General features: G+C 39.4%; 1 protein-coding gene across 2 annotated transcripts in view; it reads left to right on the top strand.

Annotated features, from left to right (window-relative positions):
- ras (Inosine-5'-monophosphate dehydrogenase ras) overlaps positions 1-21,088 on the top strand; it is a 142,068-nt gene that overhangs the window by 101,359 nt on the left and 19,621 nt on the right. For both annotated transcript variants that reach the window (XM_090385041.1, XM_090385042.1), the window contains 2 exons: positions 15,934-16,087; positions 16,241-16,384. In XM_090385041.1, the coding sequence (XP_090241167.1) occupies positions 15,934-16,087; positions 16,241-16,384 (298 nt within the window). The remainder of the gene's footprint in view (positions 1-15,933; positions 16,088-16,240; positions 16,385-21,088) is intronic.

Raw genomic sequence — 21,088 nt, 5'->3', positions numbered from 1 at the left:
TAACTGTTTGATATGGAATGGCCCTTACCATCAGAAAGAATTTTGTGTGTGACTGGTCCCTTTTAGTTTAGCCAATGCTCCTGACACATTGTCAAAGTGCTTCCCATAGTGTCTTCTCATGTTGGGAATCATGTTATTTCAATATCTGAGCTAAAAACCTGGTAAGGGAATGTGGGAGATGGTAACACATGCTCCCATAAACTATATATTGATCTTTTGGCAGTGCACCACCTATTGGTTTGAAGGACTTCAGTTGATACAGTCTGTGCTATGATCATTTTTAATAGCATCATCCACTGCACTGAGGATAATTGCTGTATGTTTTGTATTTACATAGCACACTGTAGGGTCACAATTGGCAGATTTTTTTTTATATATTTTTTTTTAAATGCTCTATTCTACATGAGTGATCTGTGAGATCATTTCCACAAATTTCTTCACTTTTTCAGCAGTGCAATTAATGTGAGACAATTCAGACTAATTGGTTACCTAGATATTTTTTCAAATCAGCTGCAAGAACTATTACCATTAATAACAAACATGTGGTGGTCTCTTCACGGTGGGCTATGCAACATAATTCTGGTTTTATGCAGGAGACCAAAAATCTGTTCTATTTCTATCATTCACTTCAGTGCATCATTTCTAGTGACCTATTTTATAGTTATTGTCCCTTGTTTTTCTTCTTAAGCAGTCATTCACAAAACAATAATCCTGTCTCAGCCAAGCCAATACCAAATTCCATGTAAGTGGACTAAAAGCAGATCCCTGTGAAAACCCTCTACTCACATTTAGTGTTATCAAGCCATGATACAATCTTAATTACAGTTCTGTCCCTGACGTAGTCTTTTACCGCACTATAGATAGTAGATGCTCATCTTGCCAATCACAGCATCATGAGCATGCTCTCCCAGTTTATTAAGTCAAAATTACCGATTAAGTCTACAAAGATTCCAAGAACATATTTACAGCTGGAGTCTATCTGTGCTCATAAGAGAGTGCAGAGAACCATCAGTTCCATGTCTTGTAGTAAAGCCGTATTGCTTTCCTAAAATAGGGTAATCTCAGGGTATACATTTATCCTCTCTGCTAGTAGCATTCATAGATTGCCAAGATCTGGAGATACTGCAATCAGGTGATATGAGCTTTAGTCATTTTTAGGTTTTGCAGGTGATTTTATAAGTAGTTTCAACAGACCCTCTTTCCAAAGAGATGGTAAAAAGCCTACTTTGTAAACAGACATTAAAAGAGTGCCAAGAGATGTCGTGGTAAGATCTTCCATTATCAGCTGTTGTTATCTTGTGACTATAATTGTATAAAGTACTATTGTTTTTTGAGTGTTCCGAAAATAATGATAGCCACTTCGTGATCCTATCAAGACGTTAATCAGTGGTTCCCAGTCTTTTGTCACTCAAGTCGCACTTTAAGTTAAAAGACTAATATTAATGGCACACTGAAATAGTGAGTGCCATCGAACTCAATGGAATGTTTTCTAATCTCATGGCAGACTCAGAAAGGGGCACGGAACACTAATGTGCCGAGGAACACTAGTTGGGAACTACTGCATTAAGTCAATGGAAAATAGTTGCTAAGGTTTCTGGAACAAATGTATGCTGGCAGATAAATATTGGGTGCTATACCACAGTATAGCATTAGCAAAGGCACATGATGTAAGAAAGCAAGCTTATATAGCATCAGCCAAAAAAAACTCCTTATTTCACCCATTCACGCGCTCCAAATGTTTGTGAAGTTCTGTCTTGAATCTATTTAAGTTATCAACTTCTACAACGACAGATGGAAGTTTGTTCCAGCAATCAACCACCCGCTGGCTAAAGGCAAACTTCCGCACATCTATCCTACATCTGTCTTTCCTCAATTTGAATTTATGCCCTCTCAGGTGATTATTCTGAGCAAGAGGAAGAATCCCATCTGCATTGAGCATGCTCAAACCATTCAAGGCTTTATACACCTCGGATCAATCAGATCACCTCGCAGGTGCCTAGTCACCAGACACTGTAATTTGCAAAACTTAAGCCTTTATTCATAAGAGCAATCCTTTGTTTCATTCACTAATCTTGTTTCCCTTCTCTGTACTCGTTCCAACAGCTCTACATCCTTCTTAAAATGAGGCCTCCAAACCTGTATACAGTACTCAAGGTGTGGCCTGACCATTGCCTTATACAAGGGGATAATCACCACCAACTCCCTGCTAGAAAAATTCCTGTATATCAGTCACGAGCTACTCTTCCAGACCGTCTCCACTGCTCAGAAAACTTCATATCTGCCTGCACAATTTACCCCGAGGTCCTTTTCATTCTCTACCACTGTCAGTGTGGTACCACAGAATTGATACATTACTCTGGGACTACTGCTTCCCATATATAGTACTTTACATTTGTCAATATTAAACTTCATTTGCCACCTCTCAGCCCATCTGTTCAACTTTTCTAGATCGTGTTGCAGCAGCGTAGAGCCATTAACAACCCTGCCAACCTTCGTATCATCTGCAAACTTGGACATTAAGCCTGATATACCATCATCAATATCATTTATAAATATAGAAAACAACAATGGATCCAACACTGAACCCTGAGAGACTCCACTAATAACATTAGTCCACGAAAAGCAGTGTCCATTGATTACCACTCTGTCTTCTCCCACTCAACCATCCCTTTATCCATAGCAGCAATTTGTCTCCAATGCCACACTGCTCCAATTTGTGCAGCAGTCTTCCATGTGCAACAGTATCAAAGGCTTTTCTAAGATCCAAATATATGATATCAAAGTTATTCACTGCATCCAGTTCCTTTGTGATTACATCATAGTATCTAATCAAATTAGTCAGACAAGACTTCCCCTTAACAAACCCATGCTGTGTCCGAGTTATAACTGAAGTCTTGTCTAGATGATCCTGCAATGCTTCTTTAACCAGTGCCTCCATTAATTTCCCTGGAACTGAAGTTAAACTAACAGGTCTATAATTACCTGTGTCTCCCTTTGACCCTCCTTTGTGGATTGGGGTCACATTTGCATATCTCCAGTCCATGGGTACCTCCCCTGAGTCCAGGGAAGCTGTCATAATTATGGCTAAGGGTTTGCTTACTTCCTTTGCTGCCTCCTTTAATATAACTGGATAGATTCCATCCACCCCAGGTACCTTTCTTGTGTTTATCTTCAACAATTTCTCTTCCACTTTACTCTCAGTTATTACAAGATTATCTTGCTTACTGCTAGAGTTGAATACACTTCTGGCAGGATCATCAACAGTTGAACCATCGATATCAAGTGGACCAATTTGATTCATCCACTTCCTTCTAGAGTTTGCATAAGTGAAGAACTCTTTGCTGTTTTTCTTTGCATCCTTTGCCAAAGATTTCTCGTAATCTGCCTTCACCTGCCTAACCTCCTTTGCAACTTGGTTACAGACCAGCTTATATCTATCGTAGGCTTCTGTGTCACATGTTAATTTATATGTATCCTCTGCATTTTTCTTCTCTGTCACACGTATAATTAGTTCATCTGACATCATTTAGGCCTAAATCTTGAACAATACTTCTTTGTTAGTCTAAAAAGCCTAGTAGCATTCAAGATTTAATTCTTTGAATGCTTCCTATTTTGAATTTGCTGTTGGTAACATCATCAGTTGGTTCCACCGTATAGAATTTAAATACTGTCTCAGACCACCGTAGTCACCTTTACGAAAGCAAAAACCCTTCCCTTTACCCTTGATGGTAGTTACCTCTGAGTAAATTCCACTTCAGCACACTGTGATCACTGCCACCTAGTGGTACTTTTATCTGCAGATTCTTGATGCATGAAGAATCACTACTGATAATCAGATCAAGAGTATTACTCCCTCTAGTTGCTTCCAAACATGCTCCTGCAGAAAACAATCATCCAATATATCCACAAAAGCCTTGCTAGTGTGTGTGTGTGTGTGTGTGTGTGTGTGTGTGTGTGTGTGTGTGTGTGTGTGTGTGTGTGTGCGTGTGTGTGCGTGTGTGTGTGTGTGTGTGTTAGCAAACCATAAATTCCAGTCAATATCCGGGAAATTAAAATCCCCCATTATAAGACACTAATTTACTGGCGCACTATATTTCTCTGCACAATTGCTCATTATACTCATCAGATTGATTGGGCCTATAACACACACATACTCTCATTTTTCCTTTCCCAGTGCTTATGTCACACCAGACTCAACATTGCATTGTCCACCCACATCAATTGGATGCAGTTCCTTAGATTTTATGTGTTTCTTAACTAACAGCATAACCCCTCCTCCCTTCCTGTCCTGTCCTGTCTATCCTTTCTGTACACATTGTACTCCCCAAATTCCAGTTCTGCACTGCTTATGGCACTGGGTGCCAAGCGTTATAGTGATCATGCGATTCCCTGAGTGATTTCTAGAGTGTTTTTATCCAAGCGTTATAGTGATCATGCGATTCCCTGAGTGATTTCTAGAGTGTTTTTATCAAAGCTACAGTTATATTCATTTGTAAAAGTTCTCTTACGTTCCCATTAATTAATTGTTAACTTAGTATTACGAATTGTAACTAAGTTACAGGAAGGAAAACCACCTTTCTTTTTTTCCATTACACTAACTTACTAACCTTAACATTGCTTGGTCACTCTAGCAGCACTGCTCCTGCCTCCCCGTAGTGAGGCCGGTAATCTGGGAGAAGAAATCCACTCTTCCGGGGCTGAAAGGTGCAAAGATGGAAAACAGTTCTTTTCCACCTTTAGAGCCATCGAGCTCAAGACTAGAAAATGACAGAAAATGACTATTCTCAACCAAAGAGGTTGAAAACGATCCCACAAGAGGAAATACCAGATTCCTCATACTGCACTCTCTATCAGAGCTGCCTCTGAATAAACTGACCCCATTCCTTGTCCAAAAATGCGTAGTCTGCTGCAGGTTCACCAAAAACAGTAAAGTGGCTCCAGTCTGGGGATATTCTGGTAGAGACCATGAAATCCCATCATTCCGAAAAATTATTAAACATGACTACTTTTGGCGGACAACCAATAAAAGTTACTTCCCATGCCACCCTGAACTCCACGAAGGGAGTAATCGCAGAATGGGACTTGTTAACTGTATCAGAGGAGGAGATAGAGCTACGTAAACAGTAATACAAGCAAGGAGAATTATGACTCGGAAAGATGGTGTTCTTGTTCCCACTAGGAGCATAATTCTCACTTTCAGCTCTCCCATCCTACCATCATCTGTTAAAGTAGTCTATCTCCATTGCCGTGTCCGTCCTTGCATCCCAAACCCAATCAGGTGCTACAAGTGCCAAAAATATGGACACTCCCAAACTGCATGTCGAGGTGAGTCAGTATGTCCAATTTGTGGATTGAAGGAGCACAATCAAACTGAATGCACTGCTACAACTTCTGTTTGCCCAAACTGTAAGGGTGATCACCCAGCTTTTTCCAGAAGTTGCGAATTTTGGAAGCAAGGGAAAAAAATCCAGAAATATAAAGTTGAGAATAAAGTGACATATTCAGAGGCGAGAAGGCAAATACTAAAAACAGATCCAAAACATACACATGCAACGGCTGCTAAACAATTTCAGTCAATAGGTACACAAACAGATGTTGCTATTCCCCCAAATATGTCCATCGCTAATTGGGCACGCTCCATGCTCTCTGTCCCCAAACAGTGTCCTTCGCAACAAAAAACCGAACAAGCCTGTAATACCCCAGTTACCATTCCAGCTAATGTAAACCCAACAGCAAAACAAAAAGTGACAGAAACCATGGTACTGAAACCACCAATTTCAACCAGAATGGATACTGACCAGCACAATGACTCAGAAGATGCCATATTAGAACTTCATGCGACTGATGAGATGGACGTAACACGCCCCTACTTTCCAAAGAAAGACAAAAGAAAATCGGATCGATGCAAACAAGTCAACTAAAAAGTCAAACAAAAACAACCAACAAAACCGCTTAATGGAAAGAATTCTTCAATGGAATTGTAGAGGGTTTTGCAGTATAAAAGATGATATATGTGATCTCATCCACTGTTATGATCCAGCAGGCATATCCCTACAGGAAACTTATTTAAATTCACAAGTGTGTCCTACTATAAAAGATTCTTCTATCTTTAGAAGAGATAGAAATATCGACTCGCCAGCCCGTGGAGGAGTGGTGGTTCTTATAAGAAACAACGTACCATCCAAACATATTGCTCTTCAGACTCCTTTTGAAGTAGTGGCAGTGCGCATTGAAATTGACATCACTCTTACAATAGCATCTATATATATATTCCTCCTAATTTCTCATTTTCTTCAGATGACCTAGAAAATCTAATCTAACAGCTACTGTCTCCTTTCTGCTTACTTGGAGACTTTAATGCACATCATTCAATGTGGGGATCTCCAACAATTGACAAGAGAGGCAAGTTAATAGAATTCCTTCTGGACTCTTATCAACTTACCCTTTTGAACACTGGTGAGCCTACCTATATTCATTAGGATCCATGAGTGCAATAGACCTGTCAATCTGTTCTCCCTCTGTATATAGTATTATAGAGTGGTCTCTTCTTGAAAATCCACTAAACAGTGATCACCTTCAGATTCTCTGCAAGCTGCAGACACGGGTAAACTCTCCTTCACTACGTTGCTCCACTTGGAAATTTCGTAGGGCACACTGGTATGAATATGCATCTCATGTGCAGTTAGACAATAAAATAATCCAATCTCAAACCATAGACAATGTCACAGAACATGTAACTAATCAAATATTACAAGCTGCTACCTCAGCAATACCAAAATCTTTCCCGGGGAAATGGAAACATAGTAATTACTGGTGGAATCAAGATTGCACACATGCCAAACAGTACAAAAATAGAGCTTGGAATTTATTTCATAAATTTCCCACAACTACCAATCTAATTAACTTCAAAAGACTGAAAGCCAAGTTCCGCCAAATAAGACGAAAAGCAAAGAAAATTGTTGTTTTTGGTTTTTAGGAGCATTAGCAACTAAGGCCATATTGCTCTGGGATATGTGGTGGTCATTCCCTGACCTTTCCGCATCCTCTGTATTTGATGGTGACGGGCTCGAACCCCGGTCTAATCAAGAAGCATGTGCTATGCACTGCTGCTCCTTTCCACCTGGCTACGGAGGTGCCAGCAAAGAAAGATGCCTGGATTAGCTTTTCCTCGAGCATAAACAAGGATACAGACAGCAGAATTATCTGGAGGAAAACACAAACGCTTAATGGCAAATACGTTCAGTCCCCAGCTACAGTACTAAACTGGGAAGGGAAAGAGTTGTCATCCCTGGGAGAAATAGCAAATGCCTTAGCGGAATCATTCACCAGTATATCTGCAATAGCCTCCTACAAACCAACCTTTCAGTGAATTAAAAAACTGCAGAGCAGCATAAGATTAATTTTTCCACGAGAGTTTCACATCCATATAACCAGCCATTCACATTAACATAACTTTTTGGCGTGCTCAATAAAACATCAAATAGCGCTGCTGGTCCAGATGGGATCTACTATATAACGTTAGAACAACAGAGCAAAAAGATCATTGTTAAACTATTACAACCGAATATTCTTAGAAAATGCTTAGCCAATCTCCTGGTGTCACTCAATAGTTCTAGCCTTCCCAAAGCCCGGAAAGGATCGTACCTTTCCACATAACTATAGGCCAATTTCACGGACCAATTGTCCTGTCAGATGCAACTTACAGTCCGACGTTTCCTGGTTGATTGTCCCTTACATTCAACCATCCGGTCAAACACTTTTCAGTCTCTCTCTCTAAATTGAATATATCACCTGATTTATCTCGCATCTTAGGAAATGAAGCAAATATTGAAGAACTTTTATTATATCTAAAACATATTGGTTTATTCAGAAGCATATAATTTTATCTCCCTAACAATGTGCTTTTTGTCAATTAACAATGAAGAGACACAATTTGGCCGTAGTAGCCCTTGTGTTGTTAAACCGAACTACAACAACAACAACTGACCAATTGTTTAGGCAAAGTCCTGGAAAAAAATGGTTCACAGGCGGTTAATGTGGTTCCTGGAAACTAACAACTTGCTAAATAGTAATCAGTATGGGTTTCGAAAAAACCGTTCCACCTTAGATGTAATGATAAAAGCAGAGGCAAATATACGTAAGGGGACAGCATCTGGTCATGATTAATTTAGATATTGAGAAAGTCTTCGATACCACATGGCGATATGGTGTTCTTCAAGATCTTCATTCTTTTGGCTTGAGAGGTTATCTACCTCAATTTATACAAAGCTTCCTATGCCATAGAACTTTTCAGGTCAGATACATGAATAATTTATTCAAAACATTTGAACAAGAGGAAGGTGTACCACAGGGTTCCATTCTCAGTCCAACATTATTTGCAATAAGAATCACCAACATGACAAGGGATGTATCAAATACAGTACAATCATACATGTTTGCCGATGACCTCATTATCTCTACTCAATCCCAGACTATGAACACTATCGAAAGGCAACTTCAAATTGCTATAGCTAGAATAGAATCATGGGCATTGCGGAATGGGTATTCCCTAGCAGAAAAGAAGTCTATTGCTATTCATTTCTGTAAAAAAACGGAAACTACATCCGGATCCAGAAATATTTTTAAAAAACAGCCCGATTCCTGTCACTAACAATTTCCGTCTGTTGGGGTTACATTTAGATAATAAACTTAATTTTGCTTCCCATATGGCGTACCTCCGGAATACTTGTCTTAAAAAACTGAATATCCTAAGAGCTGTCTCTGCTATGTCCTGGGGTGCTGACAGTAGCTCTCTCCTACATTTCTATGGAGCTTTAATAAGATTGTGCTTGGATTATGGAGCACCTGTCTACGACTCCACCAGGAAAAGTTCTTTATTACGTCTGACACCATCCAGCATAGTGCCCTTAGGATAGCTGTTGGAGCCTTCAGAACATCTCCAGTTCACAGCCTGTATATTAAGGCAAATGAATCCCCTCTGCATCTCAGGAGAAAAATTTTATTGTTTAATTATGCAGCAAAGATTGGAAGTACTCCAGCCCACCCCAGCTGGCAGTATCTGTTTGATCCTCAACACACCCTGCTATATCACAATAAACCTAATGAAAACTGCCCCACAGGGATTCGACTGCAAGAACTCATGATCAGTTGGAAAATTAACTTTAAGAATATATTCCAAGACCTTGCTACTCCTGAACCTCCCTGGACTGAATTTGTACCTCTGTGACAATTTCTTTTCAAGATGGGGAAAATCCTCTCTGGCAAATACAAACTTTCAACAGCTACATAAATTGCATTCTTTGGAAAACTCAGAAAGTTCATATCTATACCGATGGCTCCAAAACAGATACGGCTGTTGGTGCAGCAGCAGTTTCTGCCACTTTCTTAACAGCTGCCTCTCTTCCCGCTGAATGCAGTATCTATACTGCAGAATTATTTGCAATAAAACTGGCTCTAGATAACATAAACAAATATCATATCAAACAATCTCTGATATATACAGACTCTTTAAGTGCAATCAGTGCCTTTCAATCTACCTTTCCTCCCTCTCATCCCGTTCTTAAAGAGATCCGGTCTAAATTATTTTACCATCAAACAGCCAACTACAAGGTTACCTTCTGCTGAATTCCTGTTCATGTCGGCATCCAAGGTAATGATTGTGCGGATGAGGCTGCTAAACATTCTGACTCTGGATCTTACAGTCAACTGAAAGTTCCATGCACAGACTACAAATGCATTATTAAAAAAACATGTTGGAAACAATGGTCGCACCTCTGGCAATCTCAAACCAATAATAATCTGTTCCAGATAAAAAAAAAAAAAAAAAAAAGAGCCTCAACTGTGGACATTAGTTTTAGAAGAAACAGGCGACAAGAAGTAATTCTGGCAAGACTTCGCATCGGTCATTCACATCCAACTCATCTGCATTTGCTTTTGGGAGAGACCCCTCCTCAGTGCTACTTTTGCCAGTCACACTTAACAATAAAACATTCTCATTGAATGTCCCCACCTTTCATCTGTCCGAAATCCCAGCTTCAGCTCCCTCTCCAACTTGCAGGAACCCTAAACCTTATCACATATTCTTGGTAATGAAGCAAATTTCGAGGATCAGTTTAAGTATTTAAAACGCATAAATTTATATAATAGCATCTAATCATAATGTGAAATCAGTGATACCCAAACCATGAACAGGCGCAATATGGCCCAAGAGGCCCTTGTGCCAAAAACCTCAAATACAACAACAACAGCACTGCTTATGTCTGTGTGACACCATGTCACTTAACATGGTGTCACATGAATTACTTAACAAGTACAGGTCACTGTTGAACAAAAGCTGAGAATTAGGGTTGAATTTGAAAGTGTCTGCAATTCTGCCCAGACACGATAGGAGGGAGTATATGATGAGAGCCTTGTCGATCAATTCGGCCCTGGAAAGATTGTGCAAGGCTCAAGGGGTAGAATTTTTTTCAGCCTGGACTGTACTTGTTAACAGGAGAGATTGCTTCTACAGGGATGGGATACACTTAAATAGAAAGGGTGCAAGAATATTTGCTGATGCTATCGAGGCAGTGTTAGGTGGGTCGGAAAACTGCTAGCTTGGGGGGGAGACAAAGACCAATAGATTGACAGTAGCCACTGGCAGAGGTGAAAGAGATTCTTGCACTGCTTCTGTTAGAATGAGCAGAAGCCTGAAAAACAAGATGCATGGTATTTCAGAGACTGCTGGGAGCCATTGTGGTACAAGTAAACACATGGGTTGTGTTAGGGTAGCTAAGAATAGAAACAGGTGCAGGTATACTTGCGTGTACACCAATGCTAGGAGTTTAGTAAATAAATTTGATGAATTTGAGGTATTGCTCAAAACATCGAAGGCAGATATTGTTGGGATATCAGAGACGTGGTGTCACACAGATATAAGGGATGCGGAACTGCAATTTGGGGAGTACAACGTCTACAGAAAGGATAGACAGGATAGGAAGGGGGGAGGTGTTATGCTATTAGTTAAGAAACACATAAAAACCAAGGAAGTGAAGCCAGTCGACATCGCTGGACAGTGCAGTGTGGAGTCAGTTTGGTGTGACATAAACATTGGGAGATCAAAATTGAGAGTAGGAGTGTGCTATAGGCCTAATGACTCTGATGAGTATAATAAGGAACTGTACAGGGAAATAGAGTGGGCCAGTAAATCAGAGTGTCTTATAATGGGAGATTTTAATTTCCCAGATATTGACTGGAATTTGGGGGCTGGATACTCACACACTAGCAGGGCTTTTGTGGATTTATTGGATGATTGTTTTCTACATCAGCATGTTCGGGAGGCAACTAGAGGGAGTAATACTCTTGATTTGATTATCAGCAGTGATTCTTCATGCATTAAGAATCTGCAGATAAATGAACCACTAGGTGGCAGTGATCACAGTGTGCTGAAGTGGGATTTACTCAAAGAGGTAACTACCATTAGGGGTAAAGGGAAGGGTTATTGCTTCCGTAAAGGCGACTACGATGGACTGAGACAGTATTTAAATTCTATACAGTGGGACCAACTGATGATGTTACCAACAGCAAATTCAAAATGGGAAGCATTCAAAGAACTTATCTTGGAAGCTACTAGGCTTTACATACCAACTAAGAAATATTGTTCAAGGTTTAGGCCAAAATGGATGTCAGATGATCTAATGAGGCATATGGCAGAGAAGAAAAATGCATGGGATACTTACAAAGTAACACATGACACAGAAGCCTATGATAGATACAAGTTGATATGCAACCAAGTTACAAAGGAGGTTAGGCAGGCGAAGGCAGATTACGAGAAATCCTTGGCAAGGGATGCAAAGAAAAACAGCAAAGAGTTCTTTACTTATGTAAACTCTAGAAGGAAAGGGATGAATCAGATTGGTCCACTTGATATTGATGGGTCAAGTGTTGATGATCCTGCTCAGGTGGCTAACAAACTAAATGAATATTTTGCATCGACATTCACACATGAGGAGTTATTCAGCGAGGGGAATGCCAGAGGTGTATTCAACTCTAGCAGTAAGTTACAGAATCTTGAAATAACTGGGAGTAAAGTGGAGGAGAAACTGTTGAAGATAAACACAAGAAAGGCACCCGGGGTGGATGGGATCTATCCAGTTATATTAAAGGAGGCAGCAAAGGAAGTAAGCAAACCATTAGCCATAATTATGAGAGCTTCCTTGGACTCAGGGGAGGTACCCATAGACTGGAAATGTGCAAATGTGACCCCAATTCACAAAGGAGGATCAAAGGCTGACACAAGTAATTATAGACCTGTGAGCTTGACTTCTGTTCCAGGAAAATTAATGGAGGCACTGGTTAAAGACGCACTGCAGGATCATTTAGACAAGACTTCAGTTATAGCTCAGACACAGCATGGTTTTGTTAAGGGGAAGTCTTGCCTGACCAACTTGATTGGATACTATGATGCAGTCACAAAAGAACTGGATGCAGGGAATAACTTTGATATTATATACTTGGATCTTAGAAAGGCTTTTGATAGTTGCACATGCAAGACTGCTACACAAATTGGAGCAGTGTGACATTGGAGGCAAATTGCTGCTATGGATAAAGGGGTGGTTGAGGGGGAGAAGACAGAGAGTGGTAATCAATGGACACTGCTCATCGTGGACTGATGTTATTAGTGGAGTCCCTCAGGGCTCAGTGTTGGGTCCATTATTGTTTTCTGTATTTATAAATGATATTGATGATGGTATATCGGGATTAATGTCCAAGTTTGCAGACGATACAAAGGTTCGCAGGGTTGTCAAGGACACTACTGACACTATGCTTCTGCAACAGGATCTGGAAAGGTTGAGCAGATGGGCTGAGAGGTGGCAAATGAAGTTTAACATTGACAAATGTAAAGTACTATATATGGGAAACAGCAACCCCAGAGCAACGTATCAACTCTATGGTACAACACTGACAGTGGTAGAGAATGAAAGGGACTTGGGGGTGGTTGTGCAGGCAGATATGAAGTTCTCTGAGCAGTGCAGACGGGCTGCAAGAGTAGCTCATGGAGTATTGTCAATGATATACAGGAATTTTTCCAGCAGGGATAAGGAGGTGATTATTCCATTGTATAAGGCGATGGTCAGGCCACACCTAGAGTACTGTATACAGGTCTGGAGGCCTCATTTCAAGAATGATGTAGAGCTGCTGGAACGAGTACAGAGAAGGGCAACAAGATTAGTGAATGGAACAAAGGGGTGCTCTTACGAAGAAAGGCTTAAGTTTTGCAAATTACAGTGTCTGGAGACTAGGCACCAGCGAGGTGATCTGATAGAGGTGTATAAAGCCTTGAATGGTTTAAGCATGCTCAATGCTGATGGGATTCTTCCTCTAGCTCAGAATAATCACCTGAGAGGGCATAAATTCAAATTGAGGAAAGAGAGATGTAGGATAGACGTGCGGAAATTTGCCTTTAGCCAGCGGGTGGTTGGTTGGTGGAACAGACTTCCATCCCTTGTGGTGGAGGTTGATAGCCTAAATAAGTTTAAGGCTCAGCTGGACAGGTATTTTGAACGAACAGAGGGGTGAAGTGGAAGTGGTTTTTTTTTTTTTTTTTTGGCTGATGCTGCATAAGCTTGCTTTCTTGCATCAAATGCCTCTGCTAATGCTAATGTCTCTGATATCCCAACAATATTTGCCCTTGATGTCTTGACTAGCACTTCAAGCTCATTGAATTTATTAACTATACTCCTAGCATTGGTGTATATGCAAGTATACATGCACCTGTTCCTACTCTTAGTTACCCTAACGAAGCCCATGTATTTACTTGTTCCACTATGACTCCCAGCAGTCCTGGAAATTCCCATTGCCTTGCTTTCCAGGCTGCTGCTCAATTGAATTTCATTAGAAGTAGTGCAAGAATCACTTTTACCTCTGCCAGCGGCTACTGTTAATCTGTTAGTCAGTGTATCCCCCCCCAAGCTAGCAGTTTTCCGACCCACCTAACTCTGCCTCGATAGCATCAGCAAATATTCTTGCACCCTTTCTATTTAGGTGTATTCCATCCCTGTAGAAGGAGTCTCTCTTGTTAACAAGCACAGACCAGGTTGAGAAAAATTCTACCCCTTGACCCTTGCACAATCTCTCCAGGGCCGAATTGATTGACAAGGCTCTCATCATATACTCCCTCCTATTGTGTCTGGGCAGAATTGCAGACACTTTCAAATTCAACTCTAACTCATGGCTTTTTTCAGCATTGTCTTATACTTGTTAAGTAATTCTGCTGGTCTCCTACTCTTAATATCATTAGTGCCAACATGTACAACAATATCACCCTTTGTGACCTTAAAGGATGATATCTGCCCTACAACATCCTCAACCCTTGCCGCTGGCGGACATACCCTGGTCCTGTTCCATCTATCCTTTTTACACTGCTCCCCGTTTCCCTGACAATAGTCACCTACAAAACTAGTTCTTTTGGGGCCAGCACATTCTGTCTTGGGGGTTGCCGCTGTGTTGCATGATGTTCAAGTGCAAGCCCTGGCATTGATGTGGGCAGCTGAGAGCTTGATGGGCCCCTCAATTTAAATCTTTCGAGGGCATTCACCCTGTCCTTCAAGCTCTCATATAAGCCCATAACAATGCCGAGTTGGCGCCTGATTTCCTCGCACTCCTACATCGCACACACAAAGACATTCCCCTTGGCAACATCATGTCCCGTTCCTGATTCCTCCACAAACATCAAACAAGCAGTGCATTTCAATAGACTGTGATTCAGAGGACAAACCCCCCCTTCAGTTTCTACCCCTGAGCCACAGCACTTCCACTAGTTTGAGCCTTTTGCTTTGTTGCTCTGGTCTGAGTCATGATTTCTATTCAAGTTCAATAAAATTCTCCACACACCAACTGACTCCCGAGGATCCGCTTTTATGTCCCAAGCTCTCCCAAACTGTTTATTCAACACCTCGCTCTCATTTGGGAGATCCAAGTCTTAAGACACTCGGTCGGCACATGATGGAATCTTAGTGAAAAGGGTAACTAGTCATCCCCTCATCGTGCCATGTATTATCCCTGCAACACATGTAGCCGCTCTTCCATATCTCCTTTTTAGGTAAAGATAAAGCTGTTGCTTACATCTGTGCAGAATTTTCATATGCTGAGAGGTATCTTAGATGTCTATTCACACGAGTATCATGGCTTCTTGCCCCCTCTCTTAGCCATAAATTTACATTCCGGGCTGAGTGAATCCTTCTGGTGTTTATAGAAATCTATCCCTTTGAACTTGTGAGTGCTGAGTCGAAATAGCTGTTGCTGGCTAACAACTGTTGGCTTCTAAACACATCTCTATTGCACAGTTATAGCGACTAATTTCGCCATCTTTACAAAAACACACACACTCTTTTCTTAATGATATTTAATCTGTTTTTACTCTTTATGTAAAACTCTAGGTTATTAGTAAATTGAAATTTTGAAAGGTATCTAGGTGGAAAGGGTATGGTAATTTCAGTCATTACTTAACCGTAATTAGAAAACAAAGGGAATGCAGAATTAACGCTATGACAGTTTGCTGGGTTTAAACTGTAAGAGTATAAAAATGTAATTGTAACCATTCTCATGTGTTAAGTAATCAAATCATCTTAATTAACTTAGTACTGATATTGCCAACAATTGTGTTATGAAAACTATACATACTTGGTAAAAATTGAGAACATATTTGAAATCAGTGGACAAAACTGGTTTGGAAAAGCATTTTTACATCTTTAGTGTGTGTGTGTGGGGAAAATCATTTTGTTTACAAGTGTAAGTGATTATGATTATAGTACTTTTGCATCACTCTGAAAATGGTATTAGTACTTGTATGTAAAAATAAAAAAAAACCAAAACAAATGCCTTATGTATAATTAAATTTTATTGGTACACATCTGTTATCAAGATACAAATCTGATTTTAATTGGATATTTTCAGTTATGATGGGTTCTATGGTTGCTGGTACAACAGAGTCTCCTGGAGAGTACTTTTTCTCCGACGGTGTAAGACTAAAGAAATACAGGGGTATGGGTTCTCTTGATGCAATGGACTCTCGAGAGGGGCATGGTAGCAGGGATAGATACTTCACAAGGTAAGAGTAATTACCTTAAAGGTGGATGGGGAGTTTATTTGTTGTTGTTAATTTTTATAATAGCAGAATATCCAAGATTTAGACAGTTACCAAAGATATTTCTGTGAAATGTTAATGTTATTCATTATTATTATTTTTTTTCCTCTACCCCAGTGATGAAGACAAAGTTAGAGTAGCTCAAGGGGTATCCGGTACCATTCCAGATAAAGGTTCAATCCATAGATATGTACCATATCTTATATCAGGAATTAAACATGGTTGTCAAGATATTGGATCACGTAGTGTGGAACAGCTGAAGTAAGCTAAGTTTACAGAAAATTGCATGTTTTATTCTGATAGGCAAATATAGAATAACAGTTAGTCTTTCAGAATTTTAAATTCAGAATTACTTTACAAAAAAAAAAAGTTGCAAATAACACAAAGCACAATTACTCATGTATTAGTAATGGCCGCATGGTGCAAGAAAGCCTATGGCTTATGCTGCACCGCCAAAAAAAAAAAAAAAAAAAAACCAATAAAACTGATAAAAAAAAATAATAAAATAAATAAATAATAATATAATTAGTAAAAGGAAATTAAACCTATCATCCTATGCACTTCCCTTACCCAAAGGTACTATCCAGATGACCTTTGAATTTCCCTAAACTGTCGGCCTCTACCACCCATGTAGGCAACTTATTCCAGTAATTTATAACTCGTTGGCTAAAATAAAACTTCCTGCAGTCCAATCTAAACATTTCCCCCCATAACTTGAATTTATGTCCCCTAGTTCTAGCATCATTTATAACCTTAAATTCCATCCTCATTCATTTTACTGATGCCTCTCACGGCCTTAAACACCTCAACCATATCTCTTCTAAGGTGTCTAGTTTCCAAACTCTGCAACCCACATATTCAAAGTCTTTCTTCATATGGACACCCTTTTGCCGATCTCACCAGGCGAGTTACTCGTCTTTGCACCCTTTCAAGAAGCTCTGTCTTTCTTTAGGTGCGGTCTCCATACTTGACCACAGTATGCATTAGCGAATGAGTACCTCGGGAATTTTCTGCAGTAAATTGAATTTATAACCGATGATCTATTCTTAACATTATCAGTTTTATCAAGAAAAATTTTTATCAGTTTTTTAATAATCACTATTTTTTTAAAACCATATTTTGTTTAACTTTTCCACAATTGATGGTCAAAGAAAAGTATCTGCAGCATTTAGGAATATATATATGAATGCCAGATTGCTGTTTTGTGCATATAGTAGCAGCTCTGTTGTCTATCAGTTGCATTATGTGATGTTATGATTAGGAGAAAGTAGTGAAGTTTTGTGAGGCCCTGTGCAATTAAACAGGCACTGTTCAAATTTGCACAGCAGAAAGTAATTTTGAAAAAAAAAACTTTAAGTCTTGCAGAGATGTGCCAGAAGGTTTGTTGACTTTTGAATGATGCAATAATGACGTATCATTCTGCTCCATGCATCAGAAGAGTAATTGAAAAGGGTAGGCAGAACAGCAGAGGTTTTGCGATTATCGTTAAAGTATTTGTGTGATTCAACAATGAAAAACCTTTGTGGTGTCTTAAAGTACCGTAATAATTCTCAAATCAATAATATAGCAAAGGCTTAATTTAGGAATTAAGTATTGATAAATGAGTTGAGTTGGAGGTGAGTACCGATAAATTAAGCCTTTGCTATATTATTGATTTGAGAATTAATATAGTACTTTAAGACTTACTATAAAGGTTTTTCATCGTTCAGAACAGTATTAAACATCACATTTTTGTAACCTCAACTGCTAAGGTTATTGGAACCTTTAGTATGTTGATACCATGTATGGATTTGGAGAAAGCAGAACAAACTTGTTGATGCTGGAATTAAATATCTGCATCTAATTTTCATAAATAAGAATGAAAGTTTATCCAAAGAACAGAAATATAAAAGATAAACAAAGACCAACAGTTAGATGGTGAATTTGATGTTGAACTTTGAACGAATGTTGACTAGCTGATGCATGTGTTCGGGAGAAAGGTGAAATTAGAGATTCTAATTCAGAAGAACAGTTCACATAGAAATGTGAACTGTAGAAAATATGTGCAACAGAAACTGTAATGGGGACTGGAATGAGTTTGTAAGATAAGTATCCACAGTAAAACTGTGATAGAAGTTCTAATCATCATTGCTAACCTGTGCTACTTGTACAATGCACTACCTGAGCAACAGCTCATCCACACTTAAATATTTAATGCCTCCTCCCATTTTCTAATTCTTTCATATTTTTTTCTTTTCTCTTTAGTTCTTTTTTTCCCTCTTCCCTTTTCTTTTTCCTTTCCCCTTCTTCCTCCCCCCCCCCTTTTTTTTTACAAACTGTAAAGTCAAATAAAACTTAACTTTCATCTCAACAATTGCTAATATAAATAAAAACTTATCAGTGCAAAAATAACTGATATAAATAGCTCAAAATATAAATAAAGCTCAAATATAAATAAAAATAGCATCAGTGCAAATGAAACTCTTAAAACTCTATTTACATGTGTGTGTGTGTGTGTGTGTGTGTGTGTGTGTGTGTGTGTGTGTGTGTGTGTATATATATGTATATATGTGTGTGTGTGTGTGTGTGTGTGTGTGTGTGTGTATATATATAATCCATTAATTTCTCAATCTTATATTCCTTATTTCATTAATTCCCTTAGCATAATCCAAAAAAGTTTCATACCAAATCCTATTCTTAAATAAGTCACTGTGGGTGTATGAGTCAATCTTAGAGAAAAATATTTCTCTCTGTTCTGTGTACCTTGCACAATTTTCCAACACATGATCCGTATCTTCAATGTGCCCACATACGCACCTTGGATCACTTTCTATTCCCAGCTCCACCAACTTTTTCCTCATTCCATGACCCAAGCCTGGCCATCTATCCATTTCTCTTCCTGCCTGGAGTGAATGCATATGTGACATGGCCCTTGTCAGAACGGTTCCACCTTTCTTGCCAAATACTATCTTATTTCTTGTTGCAATCGTTTTCTCTCTCTTTAGATCCTGCTTCCCATATACCTTATTTTCCTCAATACAAGATGTAATCTCCAATATTTCTATCCTTTTATTTTTCTTGATTGCATACTCCATTACTCGTTTAATCACAACCAAATCATTTGGTTATTTTCCTGATACCACTTGTAATGCATCATTTGAAACCTTTCTACACGACCATGTCACAGCCAAAAGGGCAAATCTCTGAGCAGAAATTAGACTCCTTTTAACGTGACTATTAGTCACATTGTGCCCCCCATACATAAGTCACAATGGGCACAAAGATACACTTAGAGGAGATCCAGGGATTTCCCTTTCACCCCCACTCTACTCTAGTAATCTTCCTTATTTTAGAGTATATAACCTGCACTGTTTCTTTCAACTTCTGCATGTGAGGCAAAAAGGATATTTTCTCATCCACTTGTACTCTAAGGTATTTGACTATGGGGGAATATGCCACAGATGTTCCTAATATTTTCAAAGTGGGCCTTCTTTCACTTAACTTCCTCTGGGCAGCACCATTTTAGTCTTATCAGTATATATCTCCATCTTGTGCATTATTACCCATCTTTCTAATTGCCCCACAGCTTTCTTCAACCTATCCTCTATTTCTCTTGAATTACCTCTCACCGTTATTAATAGGTCATCTGCATAAGCCACCAGCTCACATCTGCCCCACTCCTGAGCCAGTAGCTCATCCATCACCACAATCCAGCTATATGGGCCAATAATTTACCCTTGCGGGGCTCCTCTATCCACTTCTTGTGAGATTTTACCATATCTTGTAACTACTGTTACACTCCTATGGTTAAAATAAGACTTTAACACACCATAGTACTGCCCAGAACCTTTCATATCTCTCTCTCTCTCTCTCTCTCTCTCTCTCTCTCTCTCTCTCCCTCTCTCAGCCTTGCTAAAAAAAACTCTGCCACCACATTCTGGCAAATGCCCCCTTAAAATCAATAAATATACTAAGTACATACTTCTCTGAAGCCTCTTGAACAATGTCACCATTTTATTAATGGCATCTTCAGTAGATTTACCCTTTCTAAAGCCATACTGCCTAGAACTACTCATTCCACTTTTTCCATAGTATTCCTCCAACCAATTAGCAATCTCTCCAATAACTTTGCCATCACTGGCAATAAAGCCACTGGACGGTATGAGCCTGGGTCTGTTACTACCTTATCTCTATTTTTCAACATCTTTATGTGGGCCTCCTTCCATCTCTTTGGAAATGTCTTTTCCTTTAAACATTTATTAAATAATACCAGAAGGTTCATTTCCCCATTTCTCTCCAAACTTCTTAATCACCTCAGGTAATAAACCATTTCCAGGAGCTTTCTTTAGTTTCACCTTCTCTAAAACTTTTCGCAATTCTTCTTGCTCAAACTCTTTCCTGTTCTTCATAACCAGTATTCAATCTCCTAATTCTTCTTTGTTCCCTATTCTCAATACTTGGGCAGTCCCTTGGAAACAGAGGAGAGCAAACACCTCACAGATGATTCCCAATCAATAGTATACTGATCTCCTACTTGCATAGTATGGAATACCTGTTCCACCTTCAGTTTTTCAAACAATATTTTGCATGGCAACTTCCATACATCCTTGTTCATTTCCTCCTTAACATATCCCTTCCAGGTTTCTCTTTTTTTCATATGGTTTTTTTAACAGTACCCTTCTATACTGCAAGTATTGTCTTTTCAAAGCCTCTTCCTCCTCTAATATTCCCCTCCTTCTTGCTCTTTGGTAACTTCTCCTCCACCTGTTCACCCTCCTCCTCATATCCATCAGAACTATATTCCACCAATTCTACCAAGGTACAACCCTACGTCACCAAATATGGAGAATGCGGAAAGGTCAGGGAATGACCACCGCAATATGGCCTTAATTGCTAATGCTCCTAAAAACCAAACAACAACAACCCTATGTAACCTAACTCTCTTCCTCGTAGACCCACAGCAACTCTTATAAATTATTTTCCTCA

Source organism: Mastigoproctus giganteus, chromosome 11, assembly GCF_048544385.1.
Source record: "Mastigoproctus giganteus isolate SK-2022 chromosome 11, ASM4854438v1, whole genome shotgun sequence".
In the NCBI taxonomy this organism is placed as follows: Eukaryota; Metazoa; Arthropoda; class Arachnida; order Uropygi; family Thelyphonidae; genus Mastigoproctus; species Mastigoproctus giganteus.
Note: the sequence above shows the minus strand (reverse complement) of the source record. Positions and strands in the feature narration are given on the sequence as shown.